Raw genomic sequence first — 26,167 nt, 5'->3', positions numbered from 1 at the left:
CTTTATAGACAAGTGGGCGGCTACCTAGCCTTCCTGTTTTCTGCCACGTAGTTATCTGACGTGTCGCCATTGGGTGGCGATATCGGGTTTCGGTCGGATAAACTTGTTCTGCCGGACAAACCAAAAAGAAATCTTTATCTTAATATATAAGCTTTGAGTCACGAGACTCCAGTTGGGCTATGTCATCATTTTCAGTTTTATCCCAAAACAGGATTGCGACAGCGATGGCAGATAAGGATTAAGGAAGCCGAGTCACTGACTCGACCCGGTCGGTTTTTTCGGTTTTGTGTCGATCCGGGGGCCGTGTTAGTGTTTCAAACCGATCTTCGAGTTGGACAAACTAGAGAACTTGAGACATTTACATCTTTCATTGAAGCAGTTTTCTTCAACCCACAGAGTTCCTCGAACATGGTTTTTTGATGGTGCGCTGTTTTGGCAAAAAGGAAAAAATCCTTTTTGCAATGGTGTGCTGAGTATGAACGGGATGATGAGGGGCCGGTTTGGTTAGAGGATAAGGGAGGGTGGAATTTGGTATATGGGGCTCTTCAATCATTTGCTAATGGGGGCCAATTAGAGTGGATTATGTGGAAAAAGTGGAGCGAGTATACTTTGTCAACCTTCTTGCCACGTTTGTTTACTCTAGTTGGAATCTTGCAAAGAGAATGGTGGTTGGGACTTGGGAGGGTGTTCATGAAGGTTTTAAATAGGGATAATTACTATTTGCCCCTTTTACTTTGATTTTATTGCTACTGTATCCCTGTATTTTTCAAAATTACTAATCCAACCTTTAACTTTGTCTACAATTACTATTGCCCCCCCGACCGTTAAGTTCCGTTAGTTTACTGATGATGTGGCATCTTTATTTTTTTTCAAAATAGCCTTATACTTATTTCTTTACTTATTTATACTTTTGTCAAGGTACAGTAGTACCCATAATTAATTGTGGAGAAAAATAACTATACTCAGTTTGATTCTAAAAAATGAAAACAAAAAAACAAAAAAAATTACAAAATAAAGAAAGAATAATTGAATAAAACTCAAATAAAACCAAAGAGGAAGGAAAATCAAATTCAACTCAAATTGGAAACTAAATATCACCTAAAATATTTTCAAAATAATGGTTTAGTGGAACCAAATCGTTTGGTTTGCCCATTTCTCTTTCAATAATAAAGCTTGTTGAAGGCGGGAAACCAAATCGGGTTTGAATTTTGCCCATTTCTTAAATTCAATATAAATGAAGTTTCGGATAAAATTGACATTTAATTTGGTTTTTATAAATAGGGTAGCATTGTCTTTTGATTTCTTAATTTTTATGAAGGACAAATTAGATATTACGTATTCAACTTAATGGTTACTTACACCGTTATAGGAGGGGCCGGTTCTCGGGTTTTATTGTAATAATCAAAGTTTCCTGAATATCGTGTATTTATAAGAAATCGGATAGATGAGTCTGTTGCAGACTCATTTGATAAGTGTTTAGTGTTTCATGACCTATCATGTGATGGCAAGAGTAGATGGATAGAATCTTAGTGGGGGAGGAAATCATTGTCTTTATTCTTAAAATCTTCTTGATAAATGCTTATATTTTAAGCATGAAAGGAAGACTAAAAAGAGAGAATTAAAAAGAAAAAGAAAAAGAAGAAAAGGGAGTGGGTGCGGCCCTATTGACACTAGGAAAGCTCCACCCTTGATAAATAGTATATTATTATATAAAATACAATAGAACAATTGTAGCCTAAAGTGAATGAAAAACTTTAATCCACCTAAAGTGTGAAGCTCCAACAAATTTTTAAGTAAATTGAGTGTGAAAACATTGAAAAATTAAATCTCTATCAAGTTTTGAAAAGCGTAACTAAAAGAGAAAAGAAAAGAAAAATTAAGTTATGGTTGTTGCATTTAGACATGAGTTGATATTTCCTTGTCATATTCTGGAAATTCTTTTGAAATTACTTAATGCAAATCGGAATGTATCGACCAAATTGTTTGTATTTGATGCGTCCCTATAAAACAAACGTCAAATGTGGCCGACCATATGGTCGAGTGGCCACCTCCAAAGGTTAAATCAGTAATGGATCACCACCGAGCTCTGATTAGTTGCAGAGCTTCAATTGAAAACAATAATGGAGGGAAAACGATTTAGTTACCTCAGTTGTGTGTAAATCTTTAGTTTATATAGGATTTACCTCTTTTTCTTGACCATTGGATTCGCTCTAGATCCTTTCTTCATAGCAACTTCATAGCTGTTAGATCTTAGGGTTTTTACCTTCTTTCGGAGTGGTTGGTGGTTTCCTTTCGTGACCCGTCGTGAATCCCGAAATTCATGGAATCACATTTCTTATAACTGTTAAGACTCCTTTGCCCTCATGGAATCACATTTCTGATCCGAGCTCTAGACCGGTCCCTACTGGATTTCTTGACCCGACCGTGGTTGAACCCATCTTCAACTAGAGTCCATGACCTGATCAAGATTGGACCCGGTTTGATGTTATTTTATCTTCATCAATATCATATCATAACATCGTTCAACCCATTTTTTATAGAGTTTTTTTACGCATGTACCCTCTTAGCTAAATATAAAGTACTGTTGAATTTCTTTTGTGCAATAAAATTACATCAAAGTTCGATAGTAATTAACACTATTTGAGAGATGTTAAATTTATTTGTAAAATTGACTAAGGGCCTGTTTGGTTAAATGAATCTAAAGGTTTCAAATCTTTAGATTCATGAATACAAGATTTATACCCGTTTGGTTGTGAAAATTCCTAGATTCATGAAATCTAGAGATTCATTTTTTACACTAAAAATGTGAATCTGTAAATTTATGTTTATGGTGTGAAATTCAAAGATTTCATCTCTACCATAAAAGCACTAAACATTTGCCCATTCACAAAAATCACACCAACCAAACAGTTTTTCTTAATGAAATTTCAACAAATTGAGGTTAACCAAAAAGTTAATTTTATGAATTTTAGAAATTTCAAATATCTAGATATTTCAAAAATCTATGGAATCATAATTCATAAAATTATTTGTTTGGTTATAGAATGAAATCTTTGAATTCATCATGAAAAATTGTTTGGTCGACGTGATTTTCGTGAATGCCCCAAATGTTTAGCGCTTTTATAGTAGGGCATACCCATAAATCTACATATTCACGTTTTTAGTATAAAAATATGAATCTCTAAATTTCATGAATTCAGAGATTTTCATAACCAAACGGGTATAAATCTCGTATTTATAAATCCTAAGATTTGAAATCTCCAAATTCATATAACCAAACAAGCTCTAAAGTAACCCTTCTTAACCACTGCCCCCACCTTCAACATGTCAAAAATCACAAGTGGGGCAACAAGTATTTGCAATAATTAGACAACTTGCTTCCAGAAGTGAGAAGTGAGACGTAAGAACGGAAATACAAAAACCAAAGGCTTGCTATGTTAACAAATTCACCAAAGGTCAGAGCATAAACATTCTTGTAGGAACATCTGATCGTGTGGACGAGCATATTAATTATGCAACAACAAAGGTCAAAGTAGAAAACCAAATAGAACTTGGAAAATGAATCCTCAAATATCAAACCCAAAACAAATGCAAAGAAACCATATGTTGTTGAGGTGGAATGAATATGTTTTCAAACCTCAGACAATCTTGTAAGATATGAAACCAAAATTGAAGAGAAATGGAAGAAAATAGCCACAAAACTAAAACAATTGATTAGAACAAGACCAAGTTAGTAACTAATATACACTAGTAGATGAAACCGAAGACGAAGATTCAAAGAGATGAAGGCGAATATGCCTGTTTACTAACTGTAACTAGTACTATGGAGGAATGGATAAGCGTGTTTACTAACTGTAACTAGTACTATGGAGGAATGGATAATGGTAGGAATTGATACTATCCATTTGGTGTTTCAATTTCCGTCACTGAAGACGAAGAGCCAAAGAGAGTCGAGAAATGAAAACAAAGTCACAAAGACATATGATAAAACTTAGCCTTAGGATTTATAAGTTTTAATTGATAAATTACAAAAATAACCCGATTTGGTACGATATTTGGTTTTGTACAATACATACCATCGGTACGGTTTCAATATATATTGACGGTATGGTACGTGAGACCAATACCGTATTGTATTTTATTGTTAAATTCAGTTTTTGTATATATTGTAGTGATTTTAGAACAATGTGGTTCGGCATGATTTAAACGGTATGATTTTAATATCGATTAATGGTTTCAGTACACAATTGACACCCTTAAGATTGGGTCTGCGTGGACGGGTTTTCTAATCATTTTACAAATATACTTAATACCTCTTAAATGTTATTGGTAGCTATGAGACCCAGGTATAATTTTTTGTAGTACAGGACCTAAAATTAGTTTATATTCCTAGAGGACCCACGCATCAAAAACTTTTTTTTTTTACTTTGTTTATATTACTTTTTATTAGAGTATAAATTTATAAATTTTCATATGTCGGGATCGGATACTCCTATCCGTATTTTCGGGTTGAAGCGCGCGAGACAATTGCCACGGCAGAGCATTTTAATCCGCCAAAGTGGGATACCAAACTGGCTCCGTGCCGGCAAGCATTTAGATAATAGATGATTCCAGAAAGACTCGAAACGGAACTCCGGCACAATTAACGTGATCAGCTTTTTACTCTACTTTGTTTGTAAGAAAAGAGGATTTGTGATAGGGCTTCACGTAGCAACTATGGCGTCTGGCTATTCAGCTACCAACAGTAGCGACCAGGTATAAAAGATGTTACCGCTTTATGATTCGTCTTTTAATTTATTTTTTATTGAATTGAAAATTTTTGCATGAGTAAATTTAAAAATGTGTATTCGTTGGGTCTGTCATGGCATAATTCGATACGCTTTCTGAATTATCGTTCTTATTAATTTGGTTGAGAAATCATTTGATTCAGTGGCTTGAGTGTGGCTTAATTTTTGTCTATCATGGCATATTTCGATACGCTTTCTGAATTATCGTTCTTATTAATTTGGTTGAGAAATCATTTGATTCAGTGGCTAGAGTGTGGCTTAATTTTTGTCTATCAGGTAAAAGGATGTATGAATTTTGTCTTGTGATTTAGTTTCAGTCAAGACTTGGGGCCTCACAATCACTAGCCAATTTGCTTTTCTCTCTAGTTTCAGTCAAGACTTGGGGCCTCACAATCACTAGCCAATTTGCTTTTCTCTCATGCCTTTCTTCCTTCATGGTTCGATATTCTGGTGTCCTGGGCTTATTGCAACCACACCAATCCATTTCGAAGTTGGTTTTTTCTATCAATTATCTTTTGATAATTGGTTTGAAACAGAGACGTTGTATTCTAGTTTGGCATTGTAGAAGACTCATGTTTTCTATCGGTCCCATTATTACTTCTAGTAGGGTTTCTTCCAAGCACTGTGCAGGTCCTAGTCTAATACTAATAAGACTCAGTTTCTTTTTCTTTGGTGGTTTGGGGGGGGGGGGGGTTATGCAGTGGGGGCTGGGGAAGTAGATTATAATTGGTTATGGTCCTTGTACCAGAATATCAGCTTGAAATCTAGCTTATGATAGAGAGGATACTATAGTCCATCTTAGAGTCTTAGTAATCCATTTCGGTTAGAGATTTCAGTTTTGTCTCCTTAGAGATGCTACAAGTTAGACTATGTTTGGCCTTCTTGACTTATCTATTTGCAATTCAGGCATCATATACTTGGTTAATAACTGAAATGCAGTAATATGTATTTGGATGATGACAGGAATTTATCTAATTAATGGACACAATTACAAATAAGAAAAACTTAAAAACATAATTCAGTTCAATAATGTACATATATATTGCCAGAAATGACACAAATTTCTCAATTTCTTGCATTATTTATTTATTTATTTTTTAATATCTTGGGATGCTGTTATTTCTTCTGTGCATTCTTTTTAAGTTAATTCGATTATTGTCCTTCCTTGGTTTAGCAGGTCTTGGTAAAAGAGAACTTGAGTGTGAGGACATTAATACTGAATAGGCCCCGACAGTTAAATGCACTCTCATTTCAAATGGTATGCTTACTGATATTTTGGATGTTTTATTTTCCCATAGAATGTCATTGAATATTTGTGTGTGTGTGTGTGTGTGTGTGTGTGTGTGATTCTTACTATTTTCTTTGGTCTGTAGAGTTATGTTTATTGTCCTTTTCTTTTACATCTATATATATTTTTTATTCGCATAAAATCTGTGACACCAGCATTTGGTTATTCTTGATTGTTCCTTTTCAGGTTGCTCGGTTATTGGAACTTTTTCTTGCTTATGAAAAGGATCCTAGTGTCAATGTAATTATTTTGAAGGTAATTTGCAAAAGCATGATGACACTAATTTCTTGACATTTAGAACTGGAGAAACTTGGGTGAAAATGCAACATTTCTTTTCTGATAACTTCAATGTAATCCCATTTTAGATAGCACAATATGGTGTTCCATCCCCATTTCAAAAAATATCAACTGCACCCCTGAACTAGCGGGGTTAACTTCAAGCATGAAACAGAAAAGAAGAAGACATCTTTGCCCCTTTTACATCCTTTCTTAATCCATCTTGATTGACTACGCTATATATTCTTTTATTTAACAGCTTCCATCAGTGGTATAAATAGAATTTGTTTATTTTTTTAACAGATGAAATTTTGGAATTATGAATGATATTGGTGTTTCAAAAAGTTTTAATTAATTAATTTATTTGTTTGGTAGGAGAAAGGGTTAAATGTATAGGTAACAGGTAGATTTCTTCTTTATATTTTCTTGTATTTGTCTTGTATAAATTATATTCATTTTCAATTTCAAACGAATAAACATTTATTAAAAGAATAAATGCACATCCTCCTAGAACAGCACCACCCACCATGATGTCAATCTCATCAATGGTAAAGTTTCCACGTCTGGTGGAAGTGGAAGAGAGTAGACTTACCCTTTGACAAGCATAGTAGCAGGAATACTGTGAAATATAACTTGCTGATGCCATCACTTAACAAGAGTCTACTAACGGAGTGGACTAATTTGATATTGAGCATAGAAATGGGAATGGTATATGATACTTTTTACAAGAAAGAGATAAAACACTATGTTACTTCTTTTACATGAAATTTACCCTTTCTTTTACTATGCTTGATGTGCAAAGTCTTCACAAAAAGAAGGATTGAATAATATAAACGAACACCTAATTATGTTCTTGATTTGGTGGGCACATGGCTAGTGCATCTGCTGCGGAATTAGCCATGGAAATTTATCTTTTCATGTGTTCGTAGTGAGGATTTTGTAGTGATGGCAAGGGCAAGGTCGAGCTGGGAAGGAGTGGTGGTGAGAGATTCTATGTTTTAGTTTAGAAGGGGGTATTTCTTCACCCACCTGTATGAGGTCTGGGATGAGTGATGGAGATATATCTTCAACCCCCCTTCCCCCCAAAGAGGTTTGAGATGAGGGCACTTTGGCTTTTAAATGAAAAAATTGACAATGATGTCATCACTTGACAGTTTTTTTAACAGAATGGGTTTTTTGTTATATTTGATGCAAAAGAGGGGAAGCTTGTGTCATTTTCAGATTAAGAGAGAGATGAGGCGGGTTGGCAATATGTAAGGTACTAGGAGATGGAAGATTCATTTACCCAAAATTCAAATCAAGTGAAGGCAGTTCAAAGGCCCTAGAACGACTACTCAAAACGATAAGCTTACAGAAAGCAAAGAAAACTGTGCAGGAAGGCTCTGTTCGGAACTCCTTCAAGCCCCTTGCATGGTTGAATCCACAGAACAAAAAGAACCCTAACAAAGAAAGTGAAGGCAGGTGGTTAGCATTATGTAAGGTACCAGGAGACGGAAGTGTCATTTACCCAAGTATCAATAAAGTGAAGGCAGTTTGAAAGCCTTGGAGCAAACACCTAAAAGGCCAAGAAAAAACACAAAGAAAACTGTACAGGAAGGCTATGATCGAAACTCCTTCAAGCCCCTTGCATGCTCGAGTCCACTGAACAAGAAAAACCCAGACAAATAAATGCTCTAGGAAAACTGAGTCCAGAGAATGGATCATTAGACACTCAGAAAAGTTAACTGAAAGGGGGTTTGGGAAAGATGAAGGCGGCTTTAGCCTGTGGCACTTTATTCATTGATTTATGCCTTGGCCATAACCGAAACCTTCTCTGTAAGCACTCCTACCTGATGGGAGCTGCAAATTGGAGAGACACATTGAGCTGATGGTGAGCCACATGTTGAGGGAAGAAGGGAGGGAAAGAGCTATGGACTGATGGTTCCAGATATGTCTGGTTGGACAAGGGGAAGCAAACAATTAGGTTGTATCTGATGAAATGATGTTTTCCAATATATTCAATGAATAACACATTACATGTATTTATAGGATAATTGAGATAACCGTGATCAGCTAGAGGACAGCTGTACGGTTGATCTCTCCTTTACATGCCCTCGCAAGCGTAACGGATCCTGAACCGTAAGCTTGTCCCGGAGTAGAAGAAAACGTGAATGAGGTAACCCCTTGGTAAAAGTATCTGCTATCTGATCCAAAGAGGAAATATACCGAACAATAAGCTGCTTAGTGGCCACCAAGTCACGAACAAAATGGAAATCAATCTCAATGTGTTTGGTGCGTGAATGAAAAACTGGATTGGCTATCATATACGTGGCCCCAATATTATCACACCAAATCACAGGAGCGGTGGGAAGAAATGCTCCAATCTCACCTAATAGAGATCGTAACCAAAGAAGCTCTGTTGAAGCAGCAGCAATAGCACGATACTCGGCCTCGGTAGAAGAACGAGAAACCGGTTCGTTGCTTGCGTGAGCCCCAAGAGATGAGATGAGAACCCATATAGACACAATATCCGATGAGTCGAGCGTCTATCATCCGGACACCCAGCCCAATCAAGCATCGAAAAGGCGATCAAGGAAATAGTAGATCAAGCGATTGAAATATATGCCATGAGAAACGATTGCCACAAAGATAGCGAAGAATACGCTTAACTCGCAGTCCGGTGAATATCCGTTGGACAATGCATAAATTGGGCCACTTTGTTAACAAGAAAACCGATATCGGGCCGAGTGTTGGCTAAGTATTGAAGAGCCCCAACGTGTGACGATACAAAGTACCATCGGGCAAAGGATCACCGAGAAGTGATACTAATAGAAGTCCCAGAGGCCATTGGAGTTGGCATAGGCTTGGCCTCATGCATGTTAACATGGCGAAGAAGATCCAAAATATACTTACGTTGAGTAAGTAGTAGCCCATCAGCTGTACGAGTAGCCTCAATACCCAAAATATAATGTAAATCACCTAAGTCTTTAAGGGCAAAGGCAGTGGAGAGAACCTTAAGAAGATCAGAGATAGCCTCAAATTGGTTGCCACAAGTATATCATCTACATAGATGAGGATATAAAGAGTGATGAGATCCGCTTTGTAGATGAACATAGAGGTATCCGTTCGTGAACCCACAAATCCAAGAGAGGTGATAAAAGTAGTCAATTTTTGAAACCAAGCGCGTGGGGCTTGCTTGAGACCATAGAGAGACTTGCGAAGATGACATACATGATCCGGATACATGGGATCCACATGACCCGGGGTGAGCCATATAAACGGTCTCATCTAAGTCACCATGCAAAAATGCATTGGAAATATCCAATTGACGAATGGGCCAATTCTGAGAAAGAGCCATTGAAAGAATAACTCTGATGGTGGTATGCTTTACCACGGGGCTAAAAGTATCTCCAAAATCGATACCAGGCTGTTGATGAAAACCCTTAGCAACGAGACGTGCTTTATAGCGATCTATTGAACCATCAGAACAACGCTTCACACGAAATACCCACTTGCATCCTATAATATTTTGTGTGGATGTAGAAGGAACCAAGGTCCATGTACCATTAGCTAGGAGAGCATTAAACTCTTCTTGCATAGCTTGCCGCCAATGAGGGGAGCGAACCGCTTGTGTATAACAAGTAGGAACCATGGAGTCATCAGAGGTAGCAACTAAATTCAAACGAGTGATGGATTTTAAAGACCCGGTTTTGGAGCGTGTGAGCATAGAGTGGGCTGGGGCAATATTATTATCCACTATTTCAAGTGGGCCCGTAGTAGATAGTGGTCCAATAGTTGAACTTGTATGGTGTGGGCCATGAATTGCTGGAGTTGGGCTTTGTGGAAGTGCCATGGATGGGCTTACAGGATCCATGGAGCATGCCAAGGGTCCAGATTGAACCATTAGGGGAGGGGGAATATCCACTATTATGAGTTACTGACTTGAAATTACAAGAGAATTATTATTACATGATGGGCTAGGGATAACAACAGAGGGAATACATGTATTGGGGTTGGGTGGAGATGGTACTATTGGGGTTAGGGAAATACCAACAGAGAGCCAAGTATCCTTTGAAAAATTCCCAATTTGATGCTGAAAATTGGAATAAGGAAAGATAGCTTCTTCAAACACCACATGCCGTGAAATGAAGATCTTCCCAGTTGATGGATCATAGCACTCATATCCTTTGTGAGCTGTAGCATAACCAACAAAGATACATGCTCTAGATCGTGGTTCCAATTTATTTTTATTGTATGGACGAAGCCATGGGTAACACAAACACCCAAAAATTTTGAGAAAGTGCAAATCTGGAGAGGTGTCAAACAAGGCCTTAAGAGGCGAAACATTACTAAGACACCGCAAAGGTAAACGATTAAACAAATAGACAGCAGTTTGAAAGGTTTTGGTCCAGAATATTTGTGGCAGATGTGAATGAAAAAGAAGAGACAAACCAGACTCAGTGATGTGGCGATGTTTACGCTCAGCCACACCATTCTGAGCCTGATTATAAGGACACGAGTGTCGATGAGTAATACCTGAGTTAGCAAATAATGGAGCCAACAACTTATACTCACTGCCTCCATCAGATTGAAACGAACAAATTGAACTATGAAAATAATTCTCCACAAGATTTTTGAAACGAGTGAAAACAGCTAACAAGTAATTCTAATAACACATTACATGTATTTATAGGATAATTGAGATAACCGTGATCAGCTAGAGGACAGCTGTACGGTTGATCTCTCCTTTACAGTATCAAGTAATTCTACTGTTTGTCCTCAAAGTTGAAGTGTTTTGGTTATTAATTGTGTTATTCCCCATCCCCCCCCCCCCCCCAAGAAGAAAAAAACAAAAAAAAGTTCATCTCTCACATCACCCAATATGATTACTGAAAGTTATTTTCATATATTTCCTTTTTTTGACCATTTTTTTTTTAAATTATTACTTTTGAGTTCATCTAGAAGGCAGATAATATTCTTAAATGCTAAATATTATTAATGTAGATGTGCTTTTGGAATTAGGAAGTCCAATAGCATGCTTTTGTGCTGATGTTTTCCCATGTGGGTTTAATATCTCTGCCCTTTTTGTGTTCCCGTCCCTTTTGGTTCTTTAATCCCTATTGGAGTTGGTTTCAGGGAGAAGGAAGAGCATTTTGTGCTGGAGGGGATGTTGCAACTGTGGTTAATGATGTTGTTAAAGGTAAACAGAACTTATCGCCTGCAATATCCTTGTGCTAGGGTCCTTGAGTGTAGGGTAAGGTTATATTTGCTGCCTTCTTTTATCATCTCTGATGGGAGGAAAGCTGTATTCTGTCATGGAACTTGAACTTCCCTCCTGTACTTGATTCACTGGTGACTGGAGAGAAGTTGGTACCACCTTGTAACTATCTTTATTCATCAGGTCACTGGAAATCTGGTGCAAAGTTTTTCTGGACCGAGTACATCTTAAATTATCTTATGGCAACATACAGCAAACCCCAGGTGGTTCATTATGCAGTTTTTAGATTCTTATTTTAGTTACATTTTTATGATCTTTATCATCAAGGTTTTATCATCATCTTTTCTTTTTTCTTCTTAATTTTGGTTTTGGATGTAACATCAAGGCCTTATGATCAAGATTTAAAATATTGAAGGTTTCACTTCTTAATGGAATTGTCATGGGAGGTGGTGCTGGAGCTTCTATACATGGCAGATTCCGTGTTGCAACAGAGAATTCGGTGCTTTACTCTTTCATTCTCAGAACTGTGATTTATTTATTTATAAATGAAGAAGAAATCCAGTATAGCAGAGTTTCTTTTAATTTTTTTCATAGCACTGAACAAGTTTGTGTATAATTAGAGGTCAGCCAAGGCTAAAACACACCATAACAGTTCACTGGCTGTTTCTGACCTGTTGTAGGTTCCCCTTGACATGACTCATGGTCAATATTCCACCCTCTTGCTGCTTGCTCTGTATTCTTGCTTTCTAGTAGTTCAGATCCTGTATGTTCTGTTTCGTATGACCACATGGGCTATTTTGGGAATTCGGTTGTCTAGTTGGAAGTTTATATGTATTGTAGTTATCAAGGTTGTCAAGGCGGCAAGACAACCAAAGCGATTGGGGCTCTGCGTAGGCGATTAGGCGACAAAGCTGCGCCTAGGCGGCAATAAGGCAACTAAAGTGGTTTGGTCAAAAATTTTTAATACAACTACTTTCTATAATACACTAAACAAACATTTAATAGTCACATTCATCCAAAAAAGAAAGTATTCAAGAATCATAATTATAAAAAATTATCCAAAAAAAGAACACAAACATAAGTTCATCTCATCAAGCATCATAACAATGACTATGTACTAACAGGGCCAACACGATAAATTAATAGATCTCATTATTCCTATTTCCAAGTCATTGTCCATTTAATGATTCATTGATTATTGATGTTGAGTATGGCTTGTGCTTCACATTCTGTTGCCGACGGGCACGGGGTGTGCCCCCGGAGCTTGTAGACGGCCTATGTCACTTTGGGCCTTGGAGTTCCTTTGCAATTTGGACCTTCATTACGAAATGATTAAGCTATTAAATTTATATACGGCTTTGTAGGATAAATTTTGATTTAAAAAATAAAGTTAAGAAAAAAAATATTATGTACAAAATGTAAAAAAAAGCGTCTGTTTTAGCATCTAGGCGGCAATAAGGCGCACAACGGGACAAAGTGGTAGCGCTTAGGTGAAAAAGCGGCAAAAAATAGCGCGTCAATTAAGCTGTTCCAAACAAGGCAGTTGAAAAATCACCTTGTTGCCTAGGCGGCCGCTTGACAACACTAGTAGTTATATCAAAAGTATACTTGTCCTTGTATGTATTTATTACATATAATTATAATCTAAATGGCTAACCCAGTGCCGAAGGCTTCCACACAAGCAGAGTGGGGAGGGGGGCAGTTTCCCAATGCAGTCTTACCCCCAACAATTTTCTGGGAGGCTGTTTCGATGCCTTGACCTCAGGGCCACAACAGTGGTCCACCAACTGTTGCACCAAGGTCTGCCCCACATATAAGTATAGTCTGACGACCACAGTTGGAGTATTCTGCCCAGCTATGAGCAACAGTCGTCGATCCACATGGCTTGTGGCTTTTATCTTTCTCTCTCCCTTCCATATATATATATATATATATATATATATCAATGTATATATTACTTTTCGTTTGTTAGATTTTCATACATGAGGTTGCATAATTAAATGTGGTTACTTTGACTTAGTTGCATTTCGTATTACAATTGACATTGTGCAGGTGTTTGCCATGCCAGAAACATCTCTAGGACTATTCCCCGACGTAGGTGCTTCTTTTTATTTGTCCAGACTCCCTGGCTTTTTTGGTAAGGTTAATTCCATGCTTGCTTTAACATTATACTTCCTAGAGCTGCTTTTATACTTCAGCTTCTCCTTTCATCTTCTTCCCTCAAGGCACTTGTGATTCTATCTTTCGTTTCTTTTTTTCGGGGGGTTGGGGGTTTCTAGGGGGCATGTTTCTTTGCTCATTTTAGGATTAGTTGGGATAATTATTACATTGTATATTCATCAATGCTTTATCGTCTTTGTCCTGATATGTCTCTTGTCAGGGGAATATGTTGGTCTTACTGGAACAAGATTGGATGGTGCTGAAATGCTTGTTTGTGGCCTTGCAACTCATTTTGTCCCTGCCATGGTATAGTTCTCGTATTGTTAAAAACTCTGCAGAGTGTACACAAAACTGCAAGCATCTCTGGTGGGAAATGTCTTATCCAATATTTTCCTCCCAAGTTGATGGATCTATTAATCCTTCAAGCATACATCATGCTCATTGATATTGATTTTTTAGTGTTTGAGGTGAACCTATTGGAAATATTGTATAGGATTATGTGGGATGCTCAAGATTTTTGCAGGTTTTGAGCCATAACCCAGACCAAGAAAGTAATTATCTCTTTGATCTGGGTCAGGTTATCACATGAGACAGACTTGGGCATTTAGACCAGCCCATTTCTCTCTGAATTTCTGATTCATCTTCAAAGGATCTAATGTATATCTTTTTCCAGAAAGACCAATGGAATATAAAGGGGATCTCCATAATTAAACCTCCTTCAAACTCAAAATTCTTCATATTCTAGCTGCCAGCAGCTCGGCTATATTGAGAGGAAATGTCCGAATAAATCTGACATTACAATAAGAAAATCAACTCTTTCGTGAAAACATGTGATGATTAATATCTGTTGAACAATACAGCTTCCTTGTTTGTGAAACAGTTTCGCACAATTATCTAGCTAAATGATTGATCAAGCGGTAGAATGGGCATCCGGAAACTACCCTGGTTGTTGAAGAATTCACCAGTTGTCTCTGCCTTTTTAGATAGATGGTAAAGGTATTCAGCTGAATATATACAACATTATGCATCAATTCAATTTCCAAAACCATGGGGATGTTGCAGGATTAAAAAGGTTTCAGGATTCAATGCAACTCTATTACGGTGGTTTTACTGGTTCAGTGTTAGGCACTCAACTGATATGGGCCATTCAACTTAGTTTTGAGTTAGTTTTTACAGGACAATTGTACTGATAAAGTTTCATTCAAATATGGGGATTCTTTTTATACGCAGTTTTACTCCAGGCCTTGGATGACTTTAGACATACTTAAATATACTAGTTGGTCCCTTCCACCTAACTGCTTAAGCTTTTGGGAGAAATGGTTGCAACATGGTATCAAAATAAGGGGGTTGAATGTATGACCACTTGGAAGTGCAAGAGGTTTCTCTAGACAGTCTTCCTTCAGTGCTATGAGATGGCATTTCCAATTTCCCTTGCATGTGTCATTTAAGAGCATAGTTGTTCAAGAGGGGGCCTCGACATAAGGTGACACCATCGAGGCAACCAAGGTGTCCATGGCAACTGGGTGGCTAGGACATAATACCTTGACAAGTATGTTACTGGGCCATTTATGCACAAGCATGTACATGTGGGTTTTTGATATGCATTGTTATTGCACTTACTAAACAGTTCCGGCTTTTCAGATTAGTGGTTGTAATAGCTATTGCATTCATCACGTAGATATACTTATCCTATGCATGCTTTTGTAACTTGTCATACTGAGCAGAGATTGCCTTCACTGGAGGACGCACTGTATAAGGTGACCTCATCAGATTCTGAAGTTGTTTCTGCCATTATTGATAAGTTCTCACAGCAACCGGCTCTGAAGGACAAGAGTCCTTACCACAGGTATGTCTGCTATTCTAGTTGTTCTTCGTCCAATTTATTGTTTTTGTATTTTTTCACTATTTTGTATATTTAATTACTGGTGCAGCACAATTTGAGATGGAGTTCCGGTCGCATGATTTTTTTGTCTATTTTTGAGGAATTTAATTGCCAAGAAGATAACTGATTTGAAGGGAAAATAAATCCCACAATTATCCGCTAATTGTTTGCTGATCATGTGTGCCCCGCCCCCTTGCTCTCCCTCCTCCTCTTCTCCTCTCCTCATCTTATCTCCTCTCCCTCTTCTCCTGCCTTTTTAAGCTGCCTCTCAATGTGGGGATCTAGAATTACCTCAAAAGGTTGGTGCATCCCTTCTAAACACCCATTCCCCTACCTTCTCTGATTGTGACCAGCTTAGTGTGCACCCCTCCTTGTTATGCAATGAGGTTGTCTCCAAGGATTCTCCTGAGTCCCAAAACCCTTCCCCTTCTTTCGTCTCTGATCGCGATGGTTATAGGGGAAGTATCTGCATCATTAAGGACCGTTACCAAGAGGATGGAGAGTTCATGGTCAATTTCAAGTCTCCTAGAAACAAAAAGAAGAAGAAAAAATATAGCTATCTTGTTTGTTCTGCAAGCTCTACTAGTCTAGCTTGGCCTGTTGGGTTTGTTGCCTTTTGTAAGTCTTAGTGCATTTGAGCATTTATTTTGCTTTGTCTTTATTTGGGCTTCGCCCTTGATTTGATTGTGTTCTCTCAGTCCCCCTTTCTCACCTTTGGTTAATGAATTTATTTATTCATCGAAAAACATAAGGGTAAAGAATATTAGAGCTGGCTTGAGAGTAGCACTGCTAAATGATAAGCTATGAGAAAGTCAATTAAGGTGGCACGGCCACATTCAACGGAGGCCCTTAAATGCCCTCGTATTGAGAAGTTATGTAGTTTAGATTGAAGATATTAGAAGAACTAGGGGCAGACCAGATAACCTTGAGAGAAGTGGTGAGAATGGATATGCATAGGTTATGCCTTGTATCTAATATAGCTTCAAATAAGTTGATTGGAAGGCAAGGATTCATGCAGCCGACTCCATTTAGTTGGGAATGGATATGCATAGGTTATGCCTTGTATCTAATATGGCCTCAAATAAGTTGATTGGAAGGCAAGGATCCATGTAGCAGTCTCCATTTAGACAAGGCTCGTTGTTGTAACGATTTTCATATATTTATCCTTTTATTATTATTATTATTATTATTATTATTATTATTATTTTAATGTTTTCTATTCTTCAATTATTTGGCTACGTGTATGGCTTCAAGCTAGCATTTTCTGGGGATTTAGTTTAGTTGCTTCTTGCTTGCAGACTTGATATCATCAATTGGTGCTTCTCCAGAAGGTCGGTTGAAGAAATTTTATCTGCTCTTGTAAGTAGCTGCAATTTGGCTGTCCCTTAAGTGAATGTTAAGTTTGGAGCTTTATTGCCTTTAAACTTTTATTGTGAATCTTTTCTACTGATTCACTTTGATATATTTCTTTCTCTGGGATACAACTTTTGATACCAAAGGTAGCCACAAATAGAAGTGTAGTTCTTGCTCACTGTAGTCTCATGCTGGTTTTGTAGGAGGAAGAGGCTGCAAAAGGCCCTGATGATTGGGTCTCTACAACAATTCAGTCATTGAAGAAGGCATCACCAATGAGTCTTAAAAATACTCTCCGACTGGTATATTCACAGCAATTTTCTCTGAAACATTGTTATTATGAGTCTAAATTTAATGGAAACTACTACCATACTATGCTATATATCTTTGAGGAAGAAATTATAATATATGAGTGCTGCACTGCAGTCACTTCACTCTTTTTTTAGGTTGAAAAATGAGGTGTTATTGGTGATCAATGTGGAAATGAGATTAAACTAGTCTTGTGGGTTCTTGTCAAAATTTTTCTGAAAGTATTGTTCGGCCTTGAGAAAAGGATAAACACAATGGGCGTTATGCTCTCCCTGGCACAAGGACACATGATTTTAAGTCATTTGGAATAATGATTTGGCCAAGAAAAACCATTGAATATATATGGTGCACACTAGCGTGACAATGTCTGACATTTTGTGGCCAAACTTAACCTATAGCCCACATTTATTGGACTTCTCCTGATGTAACCAGGGTCAGCAGGCCAGAGACAGCCTGAAAATTGGGCTCAAAACAGCCCCCAGGCCTTGCGGCAGCCAAGGCTGGCCGAATACCCTAAAGGGTATTTTGATCATTTTGACAACTCTCCTTGGGTCTCATGGGTCCAGTTAGCTTCCTTGTCGTGTTAGGAGTTAGAATTTGTTTTTAATTTTTATATGTCATAATCAAGTTATTAAAGAGTCTTAGTCTATGTGCGAGTCCCAAGTGGAATGAATTTTAGAATAAGATTCCTGCTGGATAATCGTTACTTTATTTTGGTTATTTTTGTGGTCCTTAGAAGATCCCTTTTGTAAGTTGTTAGTTATTGAGTTGTTAATTAGCTATTGAGTTGTAAAGGGACTCCCAATCCAAATTGGATTCCCTAAGTGGAGTCCAAGTTTATTAGTTATAATTCAAGTCCAAGTGTCTTTCCTTCTTTGTAAGAGGCTATATAAAGGGCCCCATACTTCGTATGAAAATTAGCTTGGATTAATAAAATTTGAGCATTGAAGGAATTGGAGTCATGGGTTCCAAGACGGGTCCCCATGGCTGAGAGTGTTCAAGCTTCTTTTTCAACTTCTTCTTGTGGCAGCTTTGTGATACCACCCACAGCAAGCTTAGAGTGAACCAGTCCACTCTACCATCAAGTAACTGAAACCCAGCCCTTCCCTACTCCCATTCCCTCCCTTGACCCTTACACAACCAACCCCACCCTCTCTTTCCCTTGCAACAGCAAAACCAAACCACCCACCCCTTCTTTTTTTCCCTTGTGGCAGCAGCAAACCACCCCTTCCCCTTCTTCTTCCCCACCCGCAGGCCTTCCCCAACCCATTCCCCCCCTTCTTTCCTTCTTCTTCCCCCATTCTTGATCTTGCGGCAGCTTAGGAAGCCAAGAAAGAAAAGAAAAGAAAAGAAAAGAAAGAAAGAAAGAACAAAAAGAAATCAAGAGAGAAGAAAGGCTCCAAGAAACCATCAAGAACCATTCAAGAACCTCAAATCAGTCCAACCCCTTTCCCAAGATCAACCACAGGCTTCCCAACCCCCTCTTTACCTTACAACAAGCTTCCCCCTTCCCTTCCTTTCCTTTACCATCTACCCTATTCCCATTTTCTTCCCCAAAACCATCCCATCTTGGGTTTGTTAAGACCCTAATTTTCCCCAACTCTTTCAGTACCCTAGATTAAGGGTGCCAATTGTGTACCGAAACTGTTTAACCGTACCGAACTGCCCCATCTAAAACCGTGTCGTACCGCACCGTTCAAAATTCGGTACGGTACGTACAGAAATTGAATTTCTTCGGTACGGTTCCGATTTCAGGTACTCATACCGTTGGTATGTACCGAATTGGTACTGTACCAAATTAAGGGATATAAATGTAATTTTACAATTAAAACAATTTACTTTACCTTATCCTTAATTAGATTTACTTGCTTTGTCCTTCACTCATCTTCTTAGATTTACTTGCTTTGTCTCTATTAATTAGATTTACTTGTTTTGTCTCTATTAATATCAGATTCTATCGATTGTTTGATTGCAATTTCATTAGGATCTTAATAAACAAATAACAAAAGTGGCATGAGTTCAACGTACCGAAATTGTGCCGCACTAGATACTATGTTTAAACCGGTTTCCCGCATTGATTTAATGCTAAAACCGTACTGAACCGTTTTTGCAAATACCGAAACCATACCGTGTCGTGTAAATTCAATATGGTACGGTCTTGGTTTTCAGTATTCAAAGTTGGTACCGTACCGAAACTGTACCTAATTACTAAAACCGTCGATTGACACCCTTACCCTAGATACTGTTTTCTTAATTTAACCCAACCCATCTAGGGATCTTTTTTTTTTGGATGAATAAATAATAATATTAAAACCAACTAGCAAAACAAAGACACAAACAAAGATAGCTCAAAGAGCTCAAGCAGGGGAAATAAAAGATGAGCGGAGACCCCAAAACTAACAGTTAACCTATTTCTTGGGGAGGCCGCCACAGGGGGATGGGGAATAGATAGCAATCTGGAGGAACCATCAAAGTAGATGGCACCAAGGAACTTAATTTCGCCGAATTTAGGCGAAATTCGGTGGTGTTGCCCCCTGGCGAAACGATACCAGGGGGCGAAACGATATTTGCAATATATCGCCGAGATTTCGGTGAGATATCGCGATATATCGGTATTTCTTGCTATATCTCGTGCTTTTTACATTTGTGGTTGAGTGGTGCTTTTTACATTTGTGGTTGAGTGAATTTTTGAAATTTGAGCCACTTACGTGGTTGTTGTTAAACCACGGGATTATAAAAAACAAAAAAAGCAAAACGTAAAGTCCTAAACATCAGTGTATTGATTTGACAAGTTAAATATTTTATTAATTTTTCAAAGTTTCAATCGGCGTTTTGCAGTTTGCAGGTACATGATGTGACTCATTGAAGTGCTTTTGTTATTTTTTCAAATTTTGTATTAATGATTTGTAGGGAAAAAAGTCAGATTAATATTATTTTATGTTTTTAAAATTTTACATACTGATTGATGTTGACGTGTCCACGTGTTGCATTATATATATAATATATAACCAAGGAAGTAGGAACTTTTTTCCAGCGAATTTCGTCGAAATATCGCCGAAATTCGTTGGTTTCGCCCGGTTCGCCACCCAGCGAACCGGGCGAAACGAACAAAAGTTCGATCCTTGGATGGCACTCCAAATCAAATCAAGAGAGCGAGATTTGGAGGTCCATCTTCTAAGGTTACGCTCCCACCAAAGATGGTGGATGGTGGCACCGAAGACTAGCTTGCCAAGGCGATTGTAAATAGAGTGTCGAGCAAAGTTTCTCAAGATCCAAGAACAATCCCTTGAACCAACGGGGGTTGGTCCAAGTGGTAAGCAGCTTGGTTCGCTTAAACAAGGTTCCGGTATTGAATCCTTGTGGATGCAAAAAATCTCCGCTGGGAGACTCCCCCACCATAGCCAGGTGTGTGACGCGGGTCGAACCACCGGTTTATAAAACCGGGGTTGGCAAACCAAAAAAAAAAAAAGAAGAACAATGCCTTGCAAAACCATGAGATCGTCGCGAACGAGGCCAAATGGAGACAAGGGCTCTGTCCCAAAGAGATCGGGAAAGGGAGCAGGAGAAAAAAAGGTGCTCAATGTCCTCAGAGGCATTCCAACAAAGGGAACAATTAGGGTTGGCGGGGATATGGGGGCTAATGAGGAATGATTGGGTAGGGAGGGGGATGTGACCTTTAAACCAAACCAACTGGGACCAGGGAACAGGGGGGTGATGGGATCGAAGAAGGTTCCAAGCGGAGGCTGTGGTGAAGGATTTGGTGGGAGAAGGGGTCCATCTAGGGGGATCTTTGTTACCCTAAACTTCCCCATTTTCTTCACCAAGACCATCCCATCTTAGATATAACTAAAAACCCTGACCTTCTCCCATACCCTATTATTTTCTCAATTTTCATTTCCCGTGGGTTATCATAATTTGAAATAAACCTCCCAGGGATTAATTATTTGTTAGCTGGTTCAATTTAAGAGGATCCTGAAGACTGGCCTAGGATCTAGGCTACATCGTTTCCCTTGTGCTTTCAGCCAATGTGATTTCTCTTTGCGGCTACCTGGATAACTCCTCCATTTTTTCGGTTGCTTTTAACTGTGGAAATTGTCTCACTTTTGGTGCAAAGCTAGCTGCCACTGTCAGTTATAAAATGTCTGGTGTTCAGCTGCTGAACTGTGATGTACCTTGGAGACAGGTTTTACTGTATAAAAAGAATAAATAAAGACATGAGACAGAGAATCACAAAATGCCTCCTCCTTAGTCCAGTAAACTTTTCCATTAGTGATTTAAGATGTTGAATTTCTTTCCAACTGAAAAACTACCAGACTGGAGAAGTTAAAGCTGAGCATTAAGAAAGTAAGTTATACCATAAAATTACAGGAGACTGTTATTGGAACCCACTTGAGAGAAGGTACAACTATTACAGAGAACAATTTGGTTTTGTGCTATAAAGATCTGAAATGGAAGCTATTTACTAAGAGACTTACGGAAATGGTTACAAGGATCTCCATATTGTCTTTATTAACCTAGAGAAAACCTATGATATAGTCTGTGGAGAGTTAACCCGAAATATACTAGAGAAGAGAAATGTTTCTAGTAAATATGTGGACGCATGAACATTGACAAGAGTAGAAACCGACATTAAATTCCCAATTAGAACTGGGTCACATAAAAGATCAGCTTTACACCCGTATCTTTTTTTTGTGTCATGGAATCATGGGCGACTTAACCAAAGAAACTAAGATGTGGTTCTTTGGTGGATTTTGTTTTTTGGTGGGATATTGCTTTGGTAGATGAGACAAAGGAGAGATCAACACCAAGTCAAGTTATGGAGATCAACCTTGGAATTAGAAGGTTTTAAGCTAAGTAGAACAAAGGCGGAGTATCAGTGTGTAACTTGGGTTACAGTAGGATAGATAACGCAGTGGTGAGGATTCCTCTAAAATAATGAGGATGATACAAGATGCATGGTGGGATAGGTATCTTGGCTCAGTCAGAAATAAAGAGGGTGATATACAAGATGGCGTTCCATACAATCCATAGAGAATTAAAATAGTATGAATAAAGTGGAAATGTGAGTTTGGAGTTCTATTTGGTGAACCTACTCTTGTAAAACTTAAAAAGGAAAAGTTTGTTGGACTGTCATCTAATCTGCTATAATTGCTGGTGTAAGGCTGCATAGGAAAATTGCACCCCCCACCCTCCCGCGGGGGGGGGGGGGGGGGTGTGGAAGCATTCAGCACTGGGGTGACCCTTTTTGTTATCTGAGCTGCTATGGTATGCTTTCAAAAATTTTAAAAAAGAGCTGCTATGGCGTGCTGGAGAATGTTGGACAGTAACAAAGCATCATATGGATTAACTCAATGTAGAGGAGGTGTGGATGTTTAGATGGATTTTGCAAAAACTACAGAAGATAATTAAGGAATCATACTAGAGCTGGTTTTGAATGTAGCTTTGGTGCATGATAAGCTACAAAAAAGTTGTTTGATATGCCATACCCATGTTCAATGGAGGTTTTTAAAGGCTGTTGTACAGAGGAGTGATTTTATTCAGATTGACGGACTAAAAGAGCTGGAGGTAGACCCAGAATAATCTTTGGAGTAGTGATGAGAAAGACATGCATGGATTAGGTTCTTCGCTCCTTGTATAAAGTAAAACCTTCAAATAGGGCTGATTGGAGGGCAGGGATCCATGAAGCGGAGCTCCATTTAGTTGGTATAAGTCTGAGTTATTCTTGTTGTTTGTTGCTTTTTAGAGTGAACTAGCTAAAATCTTTGCTTCTTTTTTTTTCTGGCAATCTTGTAAAACCCAGATATTTTGTCAGTTCATATCCATTCCTAAATCTGTCGGATTTGGTTTAGAAAACAAAATGTCCATTCCATGGGAAACAATTGGCCCCCATGATAGGATTTGGAAGCTATTTCTACTTTCCCTACCATTAACGTAGTAACAGCCTAACAGGCTGTAAGAGATTTTTTCACAAAAGTATAGTCATTGAAGATTTTTCAGAGAACCTTTGGCTGTGATCATTCATGAAATGGAAGTAGTCAGTTATTCAGTATCCAGGGATGCACATGTCAATAGTGAAGTATACTCAGTGAGAAGGCATTTTTGCATATGGATTAATGTAGATGTTCTCAATTTATAGCCAGATGGATACGGCAGTTCTGTTTTTCCCCCTCTTTGGGAGGGGGGGGGACTTTTTTTGGCATTGTAGGAGAACACCAATAAGAAAAAGAATGGGACCCAAAGAACCAACTGAAAGGTCCAAAGATAGCGCACATGTTGAGAAGGAAAAGGTTAAAAAAAAGTTACAAGATTAATTCTGCTTCACGTGATCCATTCTATTCAAGTAAATTTTAATCAGATCCAAATTTGTGTTATTTGACATGGACAAATACATGTCAAGCCAGAAACATGTCAGATACAGCGACATTCCTGAACCCAGTAACAGGGGAATGGCTATATTAAGGATGATTTACCGTCAGGGGAATTAGCTAAGTTCTAATGGATGATTGCCATCACGAAGTCAGTGAATGAAGAAGTTGTAATCTCACTCTTTTTGCCCTATTTCTATTCCCAAATTGATATAATGCAAGGTTAATCTTGTTATCTCACATGGACAATGACAGTTTTTGAAATGAGTCAATGATGTCTCTTCAACTTACTTTTTGTATTCCCTTTTCTACAGATGACTAAAATCTTTTGGAAATAAAACCAAGGGGCAACAAAGTAAGTTAACAATGTTGCAGTAACCAGCTTTGGTGATGACAAGATATCTGATACTGAAATGTCCAAAATAGGTAAAAATGTTGCTCAAAGAGTCAAAGGTCAAGGGGTTACCAATTCTGGGAATTGAGGCTCCAGTTATTAAGAGTAACTGATCTTAGCTATCATCTAAAATGATCTAAATTAGGCAAAGGATTTCAATGCACAGCTCTGTATGGTGCAGAGTTTTGCTTAAAAAGTTTGGATAAGGACAATGGCCCCATTGAAACACCAAAACCGCTAATTATTTACGAATCATTGATGTGAGAATCCCTCCAGTGTATGAATCCCTTTCCCTTCAAATTATGTGGGTTGGATGGCAATCCAGTCAAAATGACAGTGATGTAAACTTGAATTGGCAGGGTATGGAACATGGGTTGGATAGCTTTGTCAGCATGAGGAAGAAACTAAGAATCGATTGAGCATCACCTTAAATTTCTTCTGAGTTCCTTGAACTATAATTTTTCAGATAAAAACAGTTACTTCTTTGATTGAGAAACTATAGGTTAAAATTGAACTGTTAAGGGTGTCATGATCTTTCTTTTTTTTGTGGCTTAGTAGATCATTTTTTGGTGAAAGAACTAGAGAATTATAAGGTGCAAGTCCATGGAGGACTCTCGTCATTGTAGTTTGTCAACTTTCAAATGTTCATCAAATGCAAATTGTGAGCGTGCTTTGGGTTTGCTTTTGTCATTTTAATTGGCCTGCTGTAGTCACAATAAGCATATAATTGGATAAGTTCACTGACCACATCAGACAGGCAGGATGGTTACCTGGTGGACAAACTCATCAGATTTGTTGTGGACTTGTCCATTAATTTTGAATTTGGCTTTGTTTTAGATGATGCTTCTGCTCTTATTTTAATTTCGTCCTGCAAGTCCAGATCAGAGAAGGGAGGCTGCAAGGTGTCGGCCGATGTCTTATTCAAGAATACAGGGTCTGCTGTCATGTTTTGCGGAAAGAAGTCAGCAAGGATTTCTTTGAGGTTACTGGAACACTTAGTGTCACTGATATTAAAATTTCTCACTGCATCTTGTAGATTTCTCTGAATATCAAACTTCACATGCAGGGTTGCAGAGCTATACTGCTGGACAAGGACAGAAACCCCAAGGTTGTACAGTTCTTCCTTTTTCCTGCCAAACATTTGATCCCAATTTCTGTTGAAGTCCTTAGCTTATAATTGGGATTCTCTTTTTTGATTCTGGCAGTGGGAGCCCGCTAAACTGGAGCAAGTTAGTGATGACATGGTGGAACGATATTTCTGTAAGGTGTATGATGAGGAATGGGAAGATTTAAAGCTCCCAGCTAGGTCCAACCTGCCGGTCTCAGCTATGGCAAAGCTTTAATACTCATTGTACACAATATTGCAATTAGAAGAAAGCCAGTTACATATCTATTGAGCAGTGAAGTGGAGGGCATCCATCCATCACATAATAAAGGGGAAATCATTATCCTTTGCCAGACTGGTTGATAAACTTTTGTCTGGAAAAAAATCCTGGATCACAGTTTACACAGACGATGCCAATGTAAGCATCCATTATACTTGCAACATTATCTACAGAAACAAACTTTCTGAATCAAATTGGAGCATATAAAAAAATTGAAGCATGGTTTCCAAGAGAAAACTTGGTGGTTGATGTATATCAAAGGATCTTCAGTTTAACCATAATTCATCGTCAGTTCTTTCTTTTCTTTCTTTTCTTGAGTGGGTAGTATATTTCCTTAGTTCATAAATGGGTAGCGACCTGCAGTGATAAATTCTCGTGCGAGAACTAAATATATTGTCAGGAACATGGACAAGAGAAGAGCTGGTAGCATCTTAGTCTTTTAACTGGCGCAAATCTTTAACTAGGATGTTTAATTATAGAGCATAAATTCTGCAGTTATGGGCATTTTCAATTATCTGATTATTAATCTCTGCAAGAGCAAGTTCCATCTTTGAAGTCTGTGGACCGGAATTCATTCCCCGACAGTACCTATCAACCTGCTCAGGTTCTTCTATTTTAAATTGCAGCATGCAAAACATTTTCTGGTTCAAAATTTTGCGAGTGATTTGCTGCTCTTTCCCCCATTTATTTGACATGTTTCAATCCCTGAATCCACAATTGCAGAACACCTCAGACTGCACCATTGGCTTCATGAGCATCTCCCTAAACAAT

General features: G+C 38.2%; 1 protein-coding gene across 2 annotated transcripts; it reads left to right on the top strand.

Annotated features, from left to right (window-relative positions):
* The first annotated feature begins 4,511 nt into the window (after window positions 1-4,511).
* Window positions 4,512-25,961, top strand: LOC149013280 (3-hydroxyisobutyryl-CoA hydrolase 1-like). 2 transcript variants are annotated; one of them, XM_089158655.1, is made up of 14 exons: window positions 4,512-4,755; window positions 5,962-6,045; window positions 6,262-6,330; window positions 11,467-11,530; window positions 11,732-11,811; window positions 11,964-12,047; window positions 13,601-13,685; window positions 13,929-14,014; window positions 15,433-15,554; window positions 16,889-16,949; window positions 17,147-17,245; window positions 24,892-24,993; window positions 25,078-25,119; window positions 25,217-25,961. In XM_089158655.1, exons 1-14 carry the CDS (start codon window positions 4,717-4,719, stop codon window positions 25,352-25,354), a joined length of 1,155 nt encoding a protein of 384 aa, XP_089014781.1. In that variant the 5' UTR covers window positions 4,512-4,716; the 3' UTR covers window positions 25,355-25,961. The 2 variants fall into 2 exon arrangements, with proteins under 2 accessions (XP_089014781.1, XP_089014782.1); XM_089158656.1 differs by having other exon boundaries at window positions 5,965-6,045; window positions 25,217-25,958.
* The last annotated feature ends 206 nt before the right edge of the window (window positions 25,962-26,167 follow it).

The sequence above is a fragment of the Hakea prostrata genome, chromosome 6 (genome assembly GCF_041222555.1).
Source record: "Hakea prostrata isolate BN-2017 chromosome 6, UWA_Hpros_2, whole genome shotgun sequence".
Taxonomy (NCBI): Eukaryota; Viridiplantae; Streptophyta; class Magnoliopsida; order Proteales; family Proteaceae; genus Hakea; species Hakea prostrata.
Note: the sequence above shows the minus strand (reverse complement) of the source record. Positions and strands in the feature narration are given on the sequence as shown.

What these genes read in the sequence shown, in the direction of transcription:
- LOC149013280 (XM_089158655.1), top strand. Translation starts at nt 4,717, where the DNA reads ATGGCGTCTGGCTATTCAGCTACCAACAGTAGCGACCAG. An exon ending in GTGTTGCAACAGAGAATTCG is followed by an intron (nt 12,048 to 13,600) that starts GTGCTTTACTCT and finishes GACATTGTGCAG; the next exon opens with GTGTTTGCCATGCCAGAAAC. An exon ending in CTCATTTTGTCCCTGCCATG is followed by an intron (nt 14,015 to 15,432) that starts GTATAGTTCTCG and finishes CATACTGAGCAG; the next exon opens with AGATTGCCTTCACTGGAGGA.